We start from the raw sequence: 16,342 nt of genomic DNA, 5'->3' as shown, positions 1-16,342 counted from the left end.
ACAACAAGCTTTGAACTGGCTTTGGTTTCTTTACAGCAGATAGGATCATAACACACTGAAAATATTCCATGAAATCCTGGCCCCAGTGAAATGAGTGGCAATCTATTTATGTCATTCGGGTCAGCGTTCACCCACGATACGTTTAGCCCAGGAAAAAAAAAAAAAATATTTGAAAATACAGCCATGTGATTGATGAGGCAAAGGACAAAGGATGTAGGAAGCATGTGCATGCATGAAAATCCTGTTGACACCCTGGGGAAACAAATGGACCTATGCTAGATCCCTCTAAGTGCATTGTTCTGGGAGACCTTGACTGGTGTATCTTTTCATAGAAGCCAAGATATTAATTCAACTCATGTCCAAATCTGTTCACTGAAGTCGATACCAATTGCATATAGCATGGAAATGCCTGAAGACCAACTGTCAAAGGTCTCCTTGAAGAAGACTCTACACTAGTTAGCCTAAAGTCTCAAAGAGGTTTCAGTCTGGATAGACGAGATGGACAGAGTGGGGGGACTGTGAACAAGAGAAAGGAATAAAGATGGGCTGAAGGGATCCTGTTCCACTTTTATTTTTAGGGTGCGTTTTGTGTGTGGCAAAAGTAGACTTGTGAAGAATAAAGCTGCATACAAATCAGAGAGAGAGAAGACTTTTAAATAAAGAGATGAAAATGTCAGCAGTGAAGAAAACCAGCATAATGAGGACTAAGGGTAAGCTGGAGAGATTGTGTGGCAGAGAGAAGCCAGGATAAAACAGCCACTCATCGTAAGGTAAGAAAGTGTGTGTAACACTGCGGAAAATTCTTTAACAGTTCCCATTGGTGTCCTTACTCCTTTCAGCCTTTGTCTGGCTCTTCCCTGAAGTTTTATTACCTAGGAGATGCCAAAGTCCTCTTATAGCCTTTCTGGGATCATCTAATTATTCTGGAAAGTGTTTATGCTTCAAAGATGGGTACTTATGAAAAGGAAGAGATTTCTTCTTGAGGAAAAATGATGATTGATACAAATTTGATCATCTTGCTTATCTAAATTAATTAGTTCAAATTGTTTTTTCCCTGCCAATGGAAAGTTTATTATCCTGGCGATATTGCAAAGAATACGTGGAAATATTAGCTCATAAGGACACCTAACCCAAACTCAAACAACTCAACATTTTACACATATGACCACAGATTTTCTTGTTAGCAACCCATGGAGTACAAGAGCTGAGCTCTTAATAGCTTTGTCGTTCATTACAGGAAATAGCTACTTAGTCAAGTCTAAACTATAAATAAAGCACAGCTAAAACTTTTGCAGAAATGTTGTAAGACAATAGCACTGCTGAATTGCAACAAGGTTTTCAAAACCACGTTTTAGTACAGAAAACTAGAAATCGCATTAATACTTAAGATATGGCTCTATTCGCATGTGTCTATAGAGATGTCACCTTTTTTCCCCTAAAGAGCAGAGTTCAAAATCAGCTTGAGTTGCAAGTAAAAGGATACTCCCCACCAATCCTAAAGTATTTGATTCTAAAATCTATACCTAGGATTTGAAAACCAAATGGTGCACTTTGAGATTCTGCACAGGTACCAAGAACAAGCATTTCTCAAATGGGAATTCGGCTTAGTTATCAGGGGCTGATGGAGTCAGAGTACAATTATCATTCGCATTGAGTAGGGAAAGGATGAAATTCACAATATTTGTCCTTTTATTGACTGTTGTGTTATTGTTTATGTCATGACAAAACTACTGAAAATGCTTGTTCTGGTCTAATATGTTTTATTCTAGTTCTGCAGAGAACTACTGAGAGCATAGGCTGCATGGCAATAGAGAAATGAGTGTGTATACCTACATCAGTTAATTATGTCAAGTAGTGAGAGACACGACATCTTTCACATTATCTCATCATTAAAGCTGCGTACCGTATGGGCAGAGTATATGCACCTGAGCACCTAAGTAGAACGTGCAAAGAACCATCATTCACATCTTGTTTTCTTTTATTGATAAAGAAACGGAACATTTGAAGATCATTCCCAAAGGAGTCTTTTTTTTTTTATTATTTCAAATGGTTGAAAATCAATAATTGTGAAAAACAGTGCAGATGTTTTTCTATGTGGAAAGGCTTTTTTTCCTACCTGGACATACGGCTTCATCAGGTTGATTTAGATTCCTAGGACCAAGAGGTCTCACAAAAGAAACACCTACTGACAAAACTACTGATAAGGTGGGGGTGTGTGAAGGCAGAACATTGTTCTGGGCTGTGAGTGATCAGTCAAGTTTAGCACTGTATTCAGAAAAGTACATTTTCTGAAGTACAGAGGAGGTATGTGACTTTCTCAAACTTTTGAGAAACTCTCTAATATAGATCTTAGAGGTCTTGGGCACTGAAACTCCTTTCTTCCTCTGGAAATGTAGATGATATGAAAGTAGTAAAAAAAAGACTTCAGCATAACAGAATCACAACCTATTTTTTCATCTTTTTTCCCCACTGATATCAACTACCTATTTATTGTGTGTGACAAACCCAAACTTGCCTGCCTTGGAGACAATTGTCCCCTGTTGCCATGTAGTAGAGCTTTTCCACCACTCTGTGATGTTTTTTGTCTCTTGAGCACGTTCTCCAAGCACAGTGGAATTATTTGACTTGATTCATGAACTAATTGAGGGAAAGCCAGTGATTTCTGCTACGCAGATCATTGCAGTGGTAGCAGAATCACTGGGAATAGCCACGCTGTGTATGGACGACACAGTGCAGAGATCCTTCAGTCAGAGCCAGGCCATGACCATAACCTGTGAAGGAACAGGACTGTGCCACGTGGACTCAGTAGCACAGACCTGACAGGTGCCCAGTTCTGTCTGTACGGCCATAGGTCTGGGGGAGGAAACTCAGAGCTGAAGTTATGTGCACTCAGTTTGACTTCCAGCTCCCAGGCTGGACATGCCACACATTTGTATGCGGAGTTATGGGCAAGTATATTTTTAATATGCTCCGATCAAGCTATGGCTCTAGTTCCTGGGGCTCTCTGCAGATAACCCCACCATATCCAGTCATTTATATAGTAGCTCCTGAAGTCTGTGCATAGGTAGCCAGCCTACCAAGTTCTCTGCATAGCACCTGGTCTGCCTGGGGAAAGGATGTAAACACCTCTTGCCTTCAGCAAGTAGGAAATGTCCCAAAGCATCTATTTTTACCAGAGTGAAGTTGAGTTGCCATGTTACCGTTGAAACAAAGAGTAATTAGCAATTCATTGAAAAGATACAAGAAAAGAAATCATACAAAGGGGAGTCCTTGCCGCTATCTCGTTTTCCTGATTCTTATCTCTTACTTCCTATTTCTGGCTTTTCATTTTGGACTTTGCAGCTCTGCTTCCTTTCGGTGTTTCCCTTTGAATCTTTGCTTCTTGTATATCATTGTGCTTACGGCTTTTTGTAAAGGAAGCCTGGGAAAAGGTTGGATCGTTCAGGAATGTACGGTAACATATTTTTAGTTTAGGGACTGCCTTTTGGAAATGAGCAACAAGGGTCATGCATTAAACCTTTTCCTACATTTAAAGAGATATTAATGCTTCCTGCTTACCCTGACTATACATGTTCAAAAGACTGGATAACGACAGTGGCTGGAATGCTTAAGTCCAAAAGAATTGAAGTGAATGATACTCTCTCTATATAAAGAGTAAAATGAACAAAGCCTTAGAGTATTGGCCTAATGAATAGACTGCTCCTGTGTATCAGCACAGATTAATCATGTATCATTTCATGGGGACCTCTAACAGGTGGGGTCAAACTTTTCAGAGGGCAGAAATACAACCTCAAGACCCCCACACAAGCTGCTTTTGCTTGAGAAATGGATTATTTGCAGAAGAACTAGAAAATCTGTGCTCTGAAGTATTCAGCTGGAAACACAGTTCACAGCTCGCTGATACTAAACCAGTGATTGCTCAATTCCCTGTAAAGTGTTGAACCTAAGGGTTGAAACCTTTCCTGCTTCCAGAAGGCATGCCAAACATTATATATAGTGATGTAATTATGATGTAAACTGGCACCAAGACAATTTATACTGAAAATTTGGAAAATAAATAATTAGCACTGATCTGATCTGATCCAGAAAATCTTCCACATTTAAAGTATATTTATACCACAAGGTAAATAATGGTGCCAAATTTTCTGCTGTTGATAGCTGGGGAAGCTTCATTAATTCCCATTGCACCAGTATTCAGGGGAGAACTTAGTTCAGGGCTTTACAGCATCAAGCTGTTCATTGGAAAGAAAAGCTTAATGGATTCAACAGGTAAAACAAACAAAGAAACATTAAAACCAGAGGGAATGACATTGGATTTATTTCACTCCTTAATCAGCGGACAGTGTGGAAGAGCATAGTATCATTATTTCCTCCATGATACTCATGTATAAGCCAGGCCTCTATCTGTTCATATTGTTTTCTTCCATTACATGTATTTTTTGATCCATTGTAATAATTTACTTTGGCTTCTAGCTCCAAGCACAGAATACAGTTTCCATCTTATTCCAAATAATATTGGCTAGTTGCTAGGGGAGTGTGCTGATTTCTTTTACGATTTCTTTTCCTCACCACATCTGTGTGTAATTTTTTTATTTATCATCTCCCTAGGACATTTTCCCCGTGAGAAACCCAAACGTGAAATGCAGCCCTTTCAGATCTTGTCTGGTGTTTTATACAAGGAGCATTTCCTAAATATTTTTACAGAACAGGATTTTACCAGCTGGTGTTTACTACCAGGCATAAATGCCTGGGTCTGCACACTCCTCTGTTATCTCCTCTGAGTGAGCAAGCAGGTATGAAATTAAGGGCAGGTGTGAATTAACTCAAGGGAGTCTTAAGGAAGGGACTTAAGTGAGAGCCTTCCTGCTCCTTACTGCTGCAGACCTGTAAAGTCTCATGCACTAAGTATGCAACCTGTGCCTTTGGGCTATTTCACCCTTGTGAGCAGATTTGGTCGGGGGACCGAAATGGTTACTGCCCTCAGCTGTGCTCCCTGGCCTTCTGATCGAATTTAGCCTCTCGCTCCCACTGAGGGACTACTCAGTGGGATTTACATAGGCTCCTCAGCCCACAGGCTACAGCCTGACCTATTAATATAAACCAATGTCAATTTTAGTTGATGCTAATGCCAGCAGAAATGGGCAGTGGTTTACATTACTCTGCTGACCTGTGAACTATGGGGGAGATATTGCGTTGCTTTTTTCTTTAAAACAGGCTTTTGCCATGTTGTAGTTGTGATGGGGTCAGGGGTAGCACATCCATTTCTAATTTGTCTGCTCGTTATAACCTTGCACTTCTGTTCCTCCTTAATTTTTACCTGCAATCTTCACTTCCACGTTTGAAGTATTCCTTTCACTTCCCAGAGGATAGCTGCATTGGATTTTGTAGATGAAGTTGTCTGCTACTGCTAATTGCTGTCACCTCATGGCTACCAATAGCACTTTGTAAGTTTATAGGAGACTTCAACCTAATGCTTTAATTTTTACACTTTAAATGCACTGATTGGTCCAAGATTACATGTGAAAACATGCATGAGCTAGTGCATATAAACATCTGCCAGCAAGCAACTGCGATTAGAAGAACTGTATTTCGAGTAATTATATACTATGTAAGATGGGTGCCTGCAAATATTTGCCTGAGTGTAGTCTCCCTTTGACATGTGTTAAACATATTAGGTCCTCTCCTCTCCCTCCCCTCCCCTCCCCTCCCCTCCCCTCCCCTCCCCTCCCCTCCCCTCTCCTCTCCTCTCCTCTCCTCTCCTCTCCTCTCCTCTCCTCTCCTCTCCTCTCCTCTCCTCTCCTCTCCTCTCCTCTCCTCTCCTCTCCTCTCCTCTCCTCTCCTCTCCTCTCCTCGTGCTTCTCTTCTCTTTCTCTTATGCTATGCTGTGCTATGCTATGCTATCCTATCCAAGTTCTTATATCCACATATACCAGAAGTATATGAACAATGTACCCAAATGCAACATACAGGAGGTTGGTTTTCTCATCTTCTTCACTAGAGAGAAGAGTTAAACATTTTGCTTTGGATCTATCAACTCACATTTGCATTCATGAAGAAAAGGCTTTCCTGCTCTCCTGTATTTCCAGCATAACCCTTCATTTTATTTGACAGTCTACTGGCAGTGGCCTCAGCCCACTTGAGACACAGGATTCCCAAATGGCAAGCTGGTCACATACAAGTTTGGATTGATTTGGTTCCCACTAACTTCAGTGGCAGCAACTTTTGGTATTCAGAGATTTATGGCTAGCTTTATTCCTTTTTTCCTTTCCTGTAGATCTTTCTTTAGAGCAGAATTGTCCATCTCTCTGGTGGCTCATCTGTTACACTGAACTCTTTGGTTGTTTGCTGTTTCTTGTCAAGGCTCTGGCAGCATGAATAAAGTCAAAACGGGGGGATGGTGGAATTGAGACTTATTTTCTGTTTATTTACACTGATTTCATTGAAAAGCAACATCAGGGCATCACACAGATTTTGATCAGGATAGAAATGGTGTAAAGGGGATCAGCCCCGCCGGATGCACATTAAGGCTGTGCAGACAGTGCTGGTGATGGATGGGGATTTCCCCCTTTGGTTGTGAGGTCGGGGCAGCTCATTGATCATTCTCCTGAACTTCCTGTGGAAGATCCCACAAAATGATGGTTTCTGTCTGACCTGTTTTTAGTTCTAGCAGTAATCTTTGAGTGAAATGTTTAATTCATCTCCACCTAAATACTGATTAAAAAGTACCATTTCGATGCACTGAAACATCTGAGCTCGGCTGTTAAATGGCATGATCTCACTTTGTTTCTTAAAGTAACTGTCCACCTCCCCTTGAAGGAGAAGGCAAAGATTTATTCTTTTAAAGATTATTCTTTCAGCAGTGAGATGATTCAGTCTGATTTTCTTCTGGCCGCATCAGCTGTGTTAGTGAGGCAGAGCTGTCCTGCCAGCAGCGTGCCCAGTGTCAGAGCAATCCTTGTCCTGCAGGAAAGTATGCAACCTACTCAGGGTTGGGGTTTTTTTTTTTGGTTGTGTGTGTTGGTTTTTTTTTCTTTTGGCAGACGTCCTTGAGCATTTGAGACGGATGTGAGAGAGTTTTTAGTCTTCATGCAAAACAACCAACTAAACATAACAGATTACATCAGCTCAGGCTTTTCAATTCCTGGATGGCAGCAGAGTGCTAATCCAACCTTCATCCTGGATTTCATGAACTGAAACAAGGGAGGCTGGCAGCAGCAGCGCTGCCGGATTGAGGAAGCTGACGACGGTGCAGCATGTGGGCAACACACTGTATAAAGCTCATAAACTTGTAGGCTGATGTGTGCAGCTACCACTTTGGATTCTGTACCGCTGCTTCCCTCGGCACAAGGCACCAGCAGGCTGAGCATTAAAGCCTGCTCTTTGGGACGGAGCATTTACCCCTGCAAGACATGAAGGGCTTCCTGTTTCTCACACTCCTCCTGATGCCCGTGCACGCTGGAACTGCTTGGAGTGCGAAATATGCAGTAGATTGTCCTGAGCCCTGTGACAGTAACGCATGTAAAAGTACCTTGCGCTGTAAGCGAACAGTGCTGGATGACTGTGGCTGTTGCAGAGTGTGTGCAGCTGCTCTGGGGGAGACTTGCTATCGTACCGTCTCTGGTATGGATGGTGTCAAGTGTGGTCCTGGGCTGAAGTGCCAGTTTTACACTGAGGAGGATGACTTTGGTGATGAATTTGGTATCTGCAAAGGTAACAATATTCACTTTGCATGCACCCACTGTGGCAGTTTGACAGCAACCTACATGTAGAGCTTGCCTCCTGCTTGAAAGGTCTAAAATGGGATTTTTCCAGCTCAGCCCTTAGCCAAGAAGAAAGTGAAAAATACCTGCTGGTATTGAAAGTTGTTACATGTAGGCGGGACAGAGTTATTAATGTGAGAATACTGTTTAGACTTGGGGACATGTGTGAGGAAATACGGATGGGGTGTGCTCGGTGATGAGATTTTTGATTGGGACTGGCAAGACCCAGGCACTAGTCCTGATCCTTCCGCTGATTTGGTGGGTGGCTTTCTATAAATTGCAAAGACTTTAATCCTGTAAGTGCAACCTTGTCACAGGGTCCCTGCCCCTGCCGGGATCTCCCTGGGGTAAGGTTCCCTCCGGCACTGCCGGCTGCCTGCCTAGGGACCAGCTGCTCTCTCTGGGGTCTGGGCGATGGAGATAACAGCAGTGCCTGAGCGCCTGGCGACCTTGTTGTGTTTAATTCAGTCCTGCCTTTGAGGTGCTCAGCTACCCTAGGGATGTGGTCAGGGGAGGCAAACAGAGACCCTCCTGCCTGAAAGATGGGAATAACAGAACAGGAGCTGACTGTGAGATGAGCAGCCAGCCACTGCTCTCAGCTTATTCCAGGTATGCTGCATGTTGATTTCTTTAGTCATAGACTATAATGGCATTTTTCATTTAAGAGCTATCCTCACTCCATGCAAAAAGTAGAGTCTTTAAAAGGAGAGGAGGTATTAAATTACTAAGAAGTAGGATGAAAGTTTTTAAAATAAATTGTTTTAAAACAAGGCTTTGCAAAGTATGAATGCAGTGAGTTTTCCTGTGTTTGTGTACCACTTCAGTAAGTAGATACATGTATGCCTTTGAATAACTTCCTTGAAAATGGAGATGTCTTGGCAGTTAAACATCAGGAGTGTTAATAGCCTCAATTAAAGTAATGACTTAGGACCAGATGCTGCAAAAATCACTCAGGCTGACTCACATACAGCACACACTTATTCACATTGGTATTTAAAACCAAATTCATGTGCATGTTTGAGGGTGAAACCCAAAATACTACTTTTATTTCTAAAGACTAGAATTTATGCATAAAGATAATATCTTTGGTGCATCCCCCAGAAAAGTATTTTACTGAGATAGTTGACTGATCTTCAGTTTATTAAAAATTACTGCACTGCAAGATACCAGCTATAATTCTTTTAACCGTTCTTTTGAATGATTATATACTTTTCACTGTCCTCATAGGAATTTCTTTGCAATAGCACACTTCAAATGGGAAAAAAGAAACATTGAGGGACATGAGATCCAAATCCCTGCAGCTGAATCTTGGAAGCTCTGTAGAAAATGTAAAGTAAAATGTTTTTTTTTCCAGTGAGTCAGTGGAAAAACTCTCATTAATTTCAATAAAGCCATATCTTGACTTAGAGTTGTAAATTGTTATTTAAGGCTTATATTGCCCATATATTTATTTGCATTAAATATTATAGATGTAATTTCTAATTATTTTTCTTTTTTAATCTCAGCTCTGAGATAGTACAATCTCTTTCTGTATGTATGTGAATTTTATCAAGCAAAGTATGAGGCCAAGTATTGTTATTTTATACATTCGTTTATAGCTATGATACCAGATCACTCACTCATTTTAAGAACTTCTATGTTTGTAATAATTCACAGAGTCAGGATGGCTAAATTCTCTCTGGTTGCCTGCGACTGGTTTACTTTGAAGTTGTGGAAAAATGACCTGAACTCTCTGTTCTTCAATTTCTTATTTCTAAAATGGGTAAAACATGGAAAATATATGTTTCAGAGCAATTTTTTTAATACTTTTAGTATTATAAGAGTGCCTCATACTATTATTACTGGCAATGTCATTATGGTTGAAAACAGATAAGGAATACTGGTGCTCTACACTTCTATTAGTAAATACCCTCTAAACCTAAGGTATAACTGTGACAGTAAAGAACCTGCTCTTGCTGCCCTTAGACCACTGGGAGCTATTTGCAATTTAGGAGCAGGCTCCTGGTGAACAAAATCTTCTAACAGCAAAATTGACTCAGATCTCAGTTTTGTCAAATCTGAAGAGCAGCATCAATGCCAGGATTATTCCACATGGAGCCAAGTGCTTTGGGCTCAGACTTGTTTCCATGCTGTTGTGCACAGCTTTGCATCCCACCTCTCTGGGCTGAGCAGCTGAGCACCTGCAGCGGGCAGATTGATGCTCCATGTGGTGTGTGCTCTCAGCTTGTCCCTCAGGGAGGATTGTGCACACAAAAACTGTTTTACTTTGGCAGGATTTTGTTTTGTTTTATGTGGACAAACAGCAGATCAAAGAGTGTGCTTGCTTGGGAAGGGGAGTATGGTGAAGCTCAGTGAGGTCCTCCAGGCTGGAGGAATTCACTGTGCAGTCCCTAGCAGGGAATTGGTTGATTTTCCCGTGCTTTTCATTTACAAAAGCATACCCATTGGTCATGCAGCAAATTGTAAAATGTTGGTTTCATTTTGGGGCATTAGTCTGATTTTCAGATAGCCTGGGCTGTATGGCAAAACTAAGTATTTGCATTGCTTCAAGAGGAGACTGGGCAAACTGAAAAGGATAACCCTGTTGTGGGGTGTTACATGCACAGAAACCATGTCTGGCTCAGGAGGTACCAGAGCTGAAAATGGGGGAGAATATGAAGGGGAAGGTATCATTTGTGCTTACCATGGTCATCTTCTTTCTTAAGCGTTTTGTGGGAGCCTGGGCTGGATGGATCCTTGGTCCAGCCCTGAATTGTCATTCATCTGCCCTTGGGAGTTGAATTGGAAAATCTCTAGGACTTGCCATTTAAGATGACCATACACCCTGGGTTGACAAGGACAGTCTGAGCATAAAGACCTTTCTCCTGGGACGTCCCAAACTTCTCTTGGGATGACCTCTTGTTTGGCGGTTTGGAAAGGGGATGTTGGAGCTGGATTTTCCTTGTCTCCATCTCTTGAGCTATGGTCCTGGAAAGGTACTCTGTTCAACAGCAAGGCAGAGAAGAAAAGGGCTGTGACCCTACGTTTAAACCCTCTGGGAAGTTACGCGATCCAATATGTGATATGTGTCAGCTATGGAATGGGGCAAATCCTCTGCACCTGGCAATTTTTTTGAAAAGCATTTGGTCCCATCCTGACAGCTGGCCTTTGGTGCTCCTCGATGGACCGGCTCAGGGATGGGAGATTTGAATCGGGGCAGTACGTGCCCAGATGCAGTATAACCAGGCAGCCACCTTGGCACCAGTGATTCCTTTAGAACTTACTCACTCTTTAGGCTGGAGGTGTAGGTGAGCTCTTTGCTGTCTGCCATGGGCCTGCAGACGTTTGCTGTCTGAGAAGCTGTCATGCAGGGGAAGGCTATTCCCCAAGAGCCGGGAGCGTCTCCAGGTGGAGGATGTGTTTGCTGGATAGCTCCTCAGGGTTGGGGCAGCTGCCTCCACCGAGCCTATGAGCAGTGGCCCTGGCCACAAGCAGCCCGGTGCCAGCAATAGATTGCAGCTCTAAATCATGAGAGTCATGTAAGTCAGAGAATATCATGCCCAAATAGTGAATTCAGGAACTTTCTGAAGTCTTCTTCTTTTCTAAATCCAATACTAATCCTTTAACTACATCCTCTATGATTACATACTTACACATTCATATTGCCTTTAATTTGCATTTTAATACTATGAGTATTTCATAGAAGGAGTACCAATAGCACATTGTAAATAAGTTATAGGAAAAGAAATTATGTATATAATGTGTGTCAAGGTTTGTTAAAACTGGAAAATACTTGTAACAAGCAGTCGGCATGCTGAAATCCTCTAGTTAAGATTTAGCTGATCTCCACTCAAAGGTTTTCCACTTTTAAGGATATAAGCAGACCAACTACTAAGAGTGCTGGCAGCTGACTTGGATCACTGAGGACTGCTTTGCTATATTACTATTTTTCAGAGTGTCCCTATGGTACCTATGGAATGGAATGCAGGAAAACCTGCAACTGTCCCTCTGGCATCTGTGACAGAGTAACGGGGAAGTGTTTGAAGTTCCCATTTTTTCAGCTGTCTGCTTCAAAGCCTCCAAATCACCGAAAAATAGTTTCACACACAGGTAAGACTTCGTGGGGCAGTTGATTTTAGCAGAAACCACCTTGTACATGATCTATTACCATGCTGTGTACGCTGCCTGTGAGTAAAGCGTACTTTGGTGGAGCTGTGCAAACAGCTAACAACACAAGGTACGTTTATTTTTCTTATCGGCAGCTCCCTTAACATAAGGCAAGGAATTAGGTAAGCTGTGACACATGGTAAAAACATTTTGAAATCCTAACAAGGGCTAAATACTTCACAGCTGTTGCATGTGCTAGCAGTACAACATCACCTGTGCAATGGGAAGATATGCTAGGATTTGCATTAGTCATTTCAGATGTGATGCATGTAGCTACTTTGTGTAGAATAGGATTTCACTAGGTTGCATTTACTACTGTTAGCTAATACATGGTAAAAATAATGTCTTTTTCCATGAAGACAGAGCTTTATACATTGCAGTGAACTGTTTTCTGAAATGTTTTATTGTAGTCACTTATCACAGTATCTCTGGAATAAGTTCTTACCATTGAGATTATGTTTGAAGCCTGTAACAGATCTTTCCGGAATTAAAAAACAGGTGTGTGAGAAATGGGAGTGTTTTTGAGGCAGGAAGGAGAGATCACTGAAGTTTTTAAAGCTGGGATTAAAATTTTTTCCCCTTCTATTTTCTACCTGATGATGCCGAGGTATATTTGACTGAACAATGTTTACTCTAAATTTAAACATCAATAAAAATCAATACGAATGTAAAGATTTTAAATAAATATGAGATATTTAATCCTAGACCTACTGGGAGCTTTTCTAGGATTTCCCCCAAAAGTCTCTGAATTTTATTTCTCCTCCAGCTGCAGTTTGTATGCCTTATTTTCTCCTGTTATATTAAGCTATCTGGAGTTTGTTGCCTTAATACATGCATTATCTTTCCCCCCTCTCTGTTTAGAGAAGGTTAGACAGAAGCAAACTTCTTCAGCTTATGCTCATACCACATTTAAAATGATCTTTAAAAAAACTGCGAGATGTATCAGTCCTTATCCTTTTGTATTTTACTACATGATTTTGCTCTTTTGCCTTTCCAGGTTTTGTTTATTACCAAGGGTGATGAAATAACATGAAAAAAATATTCCTGTCTTGCTTTTTTCTGTATCTAGCCTATATACAAAACCTTCCCAGGTAGCCTGTTTTCATCAGCTCCTCCTCCCCTTTCCTCTCCCTCCCTTGCCTTTGGTCCCAAACCTTCTGCTGCCTCAATGTTCATCAGTTTGTCTGATCCCAGCCAGGATGCAATCCTGACCACATAGAAACAAATGCTGTTTTTTACCCATGCAAAGGTTTCACACTAATTTCTGTCCTCAGAGGTCCGTCACTGGAAATAGAGCAGGGACACCGTGGGTAGTACTGCATGGGATGGTCACACAGGGTTTCATTTAATGGTGGTCTTCAGAGGTAGCTATAGCATCTCGGACAGATCCTCAGTGAATTAAAACACCTGTGAATGCTTCTGTATTTTAAACAGGCGAGTTTCTGGCCTGTATATTTTATAAAGACATTATGGCCACATATACCCTAGTAAATTTAACGATGCAAGGGCATGTTCCTGTGTATTGCAATTTGACCGCCTTCATGGTCAAACAGTAGGGCAGTGGCTGGCATGCTTTGTCCCAGCCTAGCTAGCCATGCCAAACTACCTCAGCCACAGCTCAGGAACCAGTGTCAGCCAGGGACCATTTCCAGTAGACAAACGGGATATCTTTTACCTTTTTTTGGAGAGTAAGAGAGTTTAGTGGCATGCACCAGGCTATTGCACGCCAGCTGGCCTCAGTCAGAGAATAGCTCCAGGCACGTTTAATTTACTGCTGTAGCTATTGAGGATGTGCTGCTTGGTCCCGTGTCACACTGGAGTCTTACAGTGAGAACTGGAAACTGAACTCAAATCACCTGCCTTATGCTTAAACTATTTGAAAATACATCTGGCTTATGACATAATTTGGCAGAAATTTTGCAACTAGATAATCAGAGGCATTCAGGGAGATTCCTGCAAGATTTGTCAGCTGAGGTTTTTCTGAAACGTTCCCAAATCCAGGGACGTTGCTGCATGACAATATTTTAATTCTCTCATTTTCATGAAATCCACCTTTATTTTTGTATATTTTCAGAGAACGACATGGCATCAGGGGATGGCAATTCTGTAAAAGAGGAATTCGTTAAGGAGAAAGCTATTCGCTCTCCGGTAATGAAATGGCTAAATCCTCGCTGATATTTACTTACACTCATAAGACTTTCAAGTGAATGCATTTCTCACAGATTATTGAATATGCAACAACACACTTTAAGAACAAAGTAGATCTATAGCATATGAAAATGTAACCTCTGAAGGCCAATTGTGATTCTGTTTTTCATGAGAAAAATGTTTACTTAAAAATAGACTGTACAGTGTATATGATTTTTGATATTTGTTTTGATAAGTATTTGAACAGAGAAATGTATTGTGGATTCCTGAATGTATAGTAATATTAAAAAACCAACACGATTCCACCGTCCTCATTTAAAGAATGCCAAAGGCTGACTCTTGCAGCCTAGGGCCAGGAAAGCTTGCACTGAATTCAGTGGACAGTTTGGGTGAGTGAAACTATTGGTGTGGAGCCAACATGAAAGAAATACACATCAACAAATCCCAGGATAGAAAGCAAAACCCCTGAATCACTATAATAATAATAATGTAGGAGCACAACAGTGTGAATTAAATAAACCAACATGAGTAATTTTCTTGTTTTTGGAAGTTTGGTGACAATTCCTCAGAGATAAATACGCCTTTCTTCAGTGAGAATACACCTAGCATTTCCATTTATACATTGTGAATGACTTAGCCAAGACACTGCAGACATATATTGTATCGAGGTGTTAAAAAAGTTAAATTCTCTACAGAGAAACAGCAGCTTGGTAAATTATACAGATTTGTAGAGGGGGACCTGAAACGAAAGAAGCTGCTTAGCATTATTTAATATATATGTTTCTATAAAGCAGCTACCTTGGTGTGATTAAGGTGACGTCTGCATTTCTTGGGGAAGAGCGGGTCCAAGGCCAGAGGCCAGCAAATGGACCTTTGTACTTTCCATCTTCATCGCTGGCTGTGGCCCAGCTGCGACTCACAGGGAGCTCATCTGATCCAACGTAGGGAAGACTTGGACCCTCAGTGAGTGGTAGTGCAGCCACATCCTACACTGCTTTGGTGCCCAGTCCTTCACTTCTTACTTGCATGAGTAAGTGGTCCCATTTCAACGAGGAGAATAACTACGTAGGTTAGAGTGTTGTAGGAACTGGCAGTCCCTCATTCAGTCCAGAATGGACAATATATTTGTAACATAAAAATCCACACTGAGATGGGTTTGCTAATATGTCTGGAAACAACCAGATGCTCAGATAATGGAAACTGATGTAGCTGTGTCAGAGTGAACCTGTATTGCATGAGTTTACAAACTGCCTTGTAACACAGAGCACTCTCATTGGAAATGTGGTTTGGATTGAATATTTCCTTTGAAAGCAATGTGAGCTTTGACAGTGACTTCAGTGAAAGAAGGAACACACAGTACCACAGCCAAAGTTTGGTGCAGGATCTGAAAACATACTTTTAAAACTATGAACAACAGAAACTCCAAAGCCTTTATAGGGTCCAAATCCTGATCCAAAGCCAATGTTGGTGGAAGCAGGCTGCTTTCACCTGGGAAAGCAGCGCTGAACCATGCTGCTCTAGAACAAAAGGACGATGAGAGCAGTAGGCATCCAAATGTCATACGGCAGTACAGGCTCTCTTGCCATGATAACTGGAGACACAAAAACATAAATATCAAAACTAGCATATACCACATTTTAACCTGTGTTGAGGGAGCAATATTATCTTGGGCTATTTACAAGCAAGCGTATTGATTCTCATCTACTGATATCAAAAGCAATTTTTTCTTGACTTCAGTGACAGCAAGATCAAACCCACGGTCATTCAGCAGACCGAAGAGAATTATTTAAAGAATGTAGTAAATATTCGCATACATTATTGCTATTTTGCAACAGTGTCATAAATGACATTAAGAGTTCTTGAATGTAAATCTAGTAAGCTGGTTGGTTTCAAAAAGTATATGATTATTATTGTTCAATTAAAAAAACAACTGAATGCATCACTGTCTATTGTCTATCCATTGGTGACAGAGTAAGACTGCTGGTGATGGCACAGCCACAGTGTATGCAAACTAGGCACAGTTTTGCTACCAAATCCACAGAAAGAGTTTCACAATGGCTACATCTATTTAAGCGAATTTGCTGAGGACCGTTCTCCATTGCCGAAGCTGAGTGGTGGCCCATATCCAGAATGGTTTGTGTCCATACCATTCAACCGCCTTCACCTCCAAAACAAGGCGGCTGGATCCAGATTATCTACTGGGGACAGCCCCTCCCTGGCCAACGCCAGTGCAGGAAGGGTTTGGGAGTCCTCTTGCTGGCCAGGCCACTACCATGCCAGGGATCATT

The 16,342-nt window shown here is 41.4% G+C and overlaps 1 protein-coding gene across 2 annotated transcripts; it reads left to right on the top strand.

The window, feature by feature from the left end:
- Nucleotides 1–7,286: 7,286 nt before the first annotated feature.
- On the top strand, nucleotides 7,287–15,736 carry ESM1 (endothelial cell specific molecule 1). Of its 2 annotated transcripts, XM_009808439.2 has the most exons (3): nucleotides 7,287–7,710; nucleotides 11,694–11,849; nucleotides 13,981–15,736. In XM_009808439.2, exons 1-3 carry the CDS (start codon nucleotides 7,410–7,412, stop codon nucleotides 14,079–14,081), a joined length of 558 nt encoding a protein of 185 aa, XP_009806741.1. In that variant the 5' UTR covers nucleotides 7,287–7,409; the 3' UTR covers nucleotides 14,082–15,736. The 2 variants fall into 2 exon arrangements, with proteins under 2 accessions (XP_009806741.1, XP_009806742.1); XM_009808440.2 differs by lacking the exon at nucleotides 11,694–11,849.
- Nucleotides 15,737–16,342: the final 606 nt, after the last annotated feature.

This window comes from Gavia stellata, chromosome Z (assembly GCF_030936135.1).
Source record: "Gavia stellata isolate bGavSte3 chromosome Z, bGavSte3.hap2, whole genome shotgun sequence".
Lineage (NCBI taxonomy): Eukaryota > Metazoa > Chordata > Aves > Gaviiformes > Gaviidae > Gavia > Gavia stellata.
The sequence above is the reverse complement of the archived record's forward strand: the minus strand, read 5'-3'. Positions and strand labels throughout refer to the sequence as shown.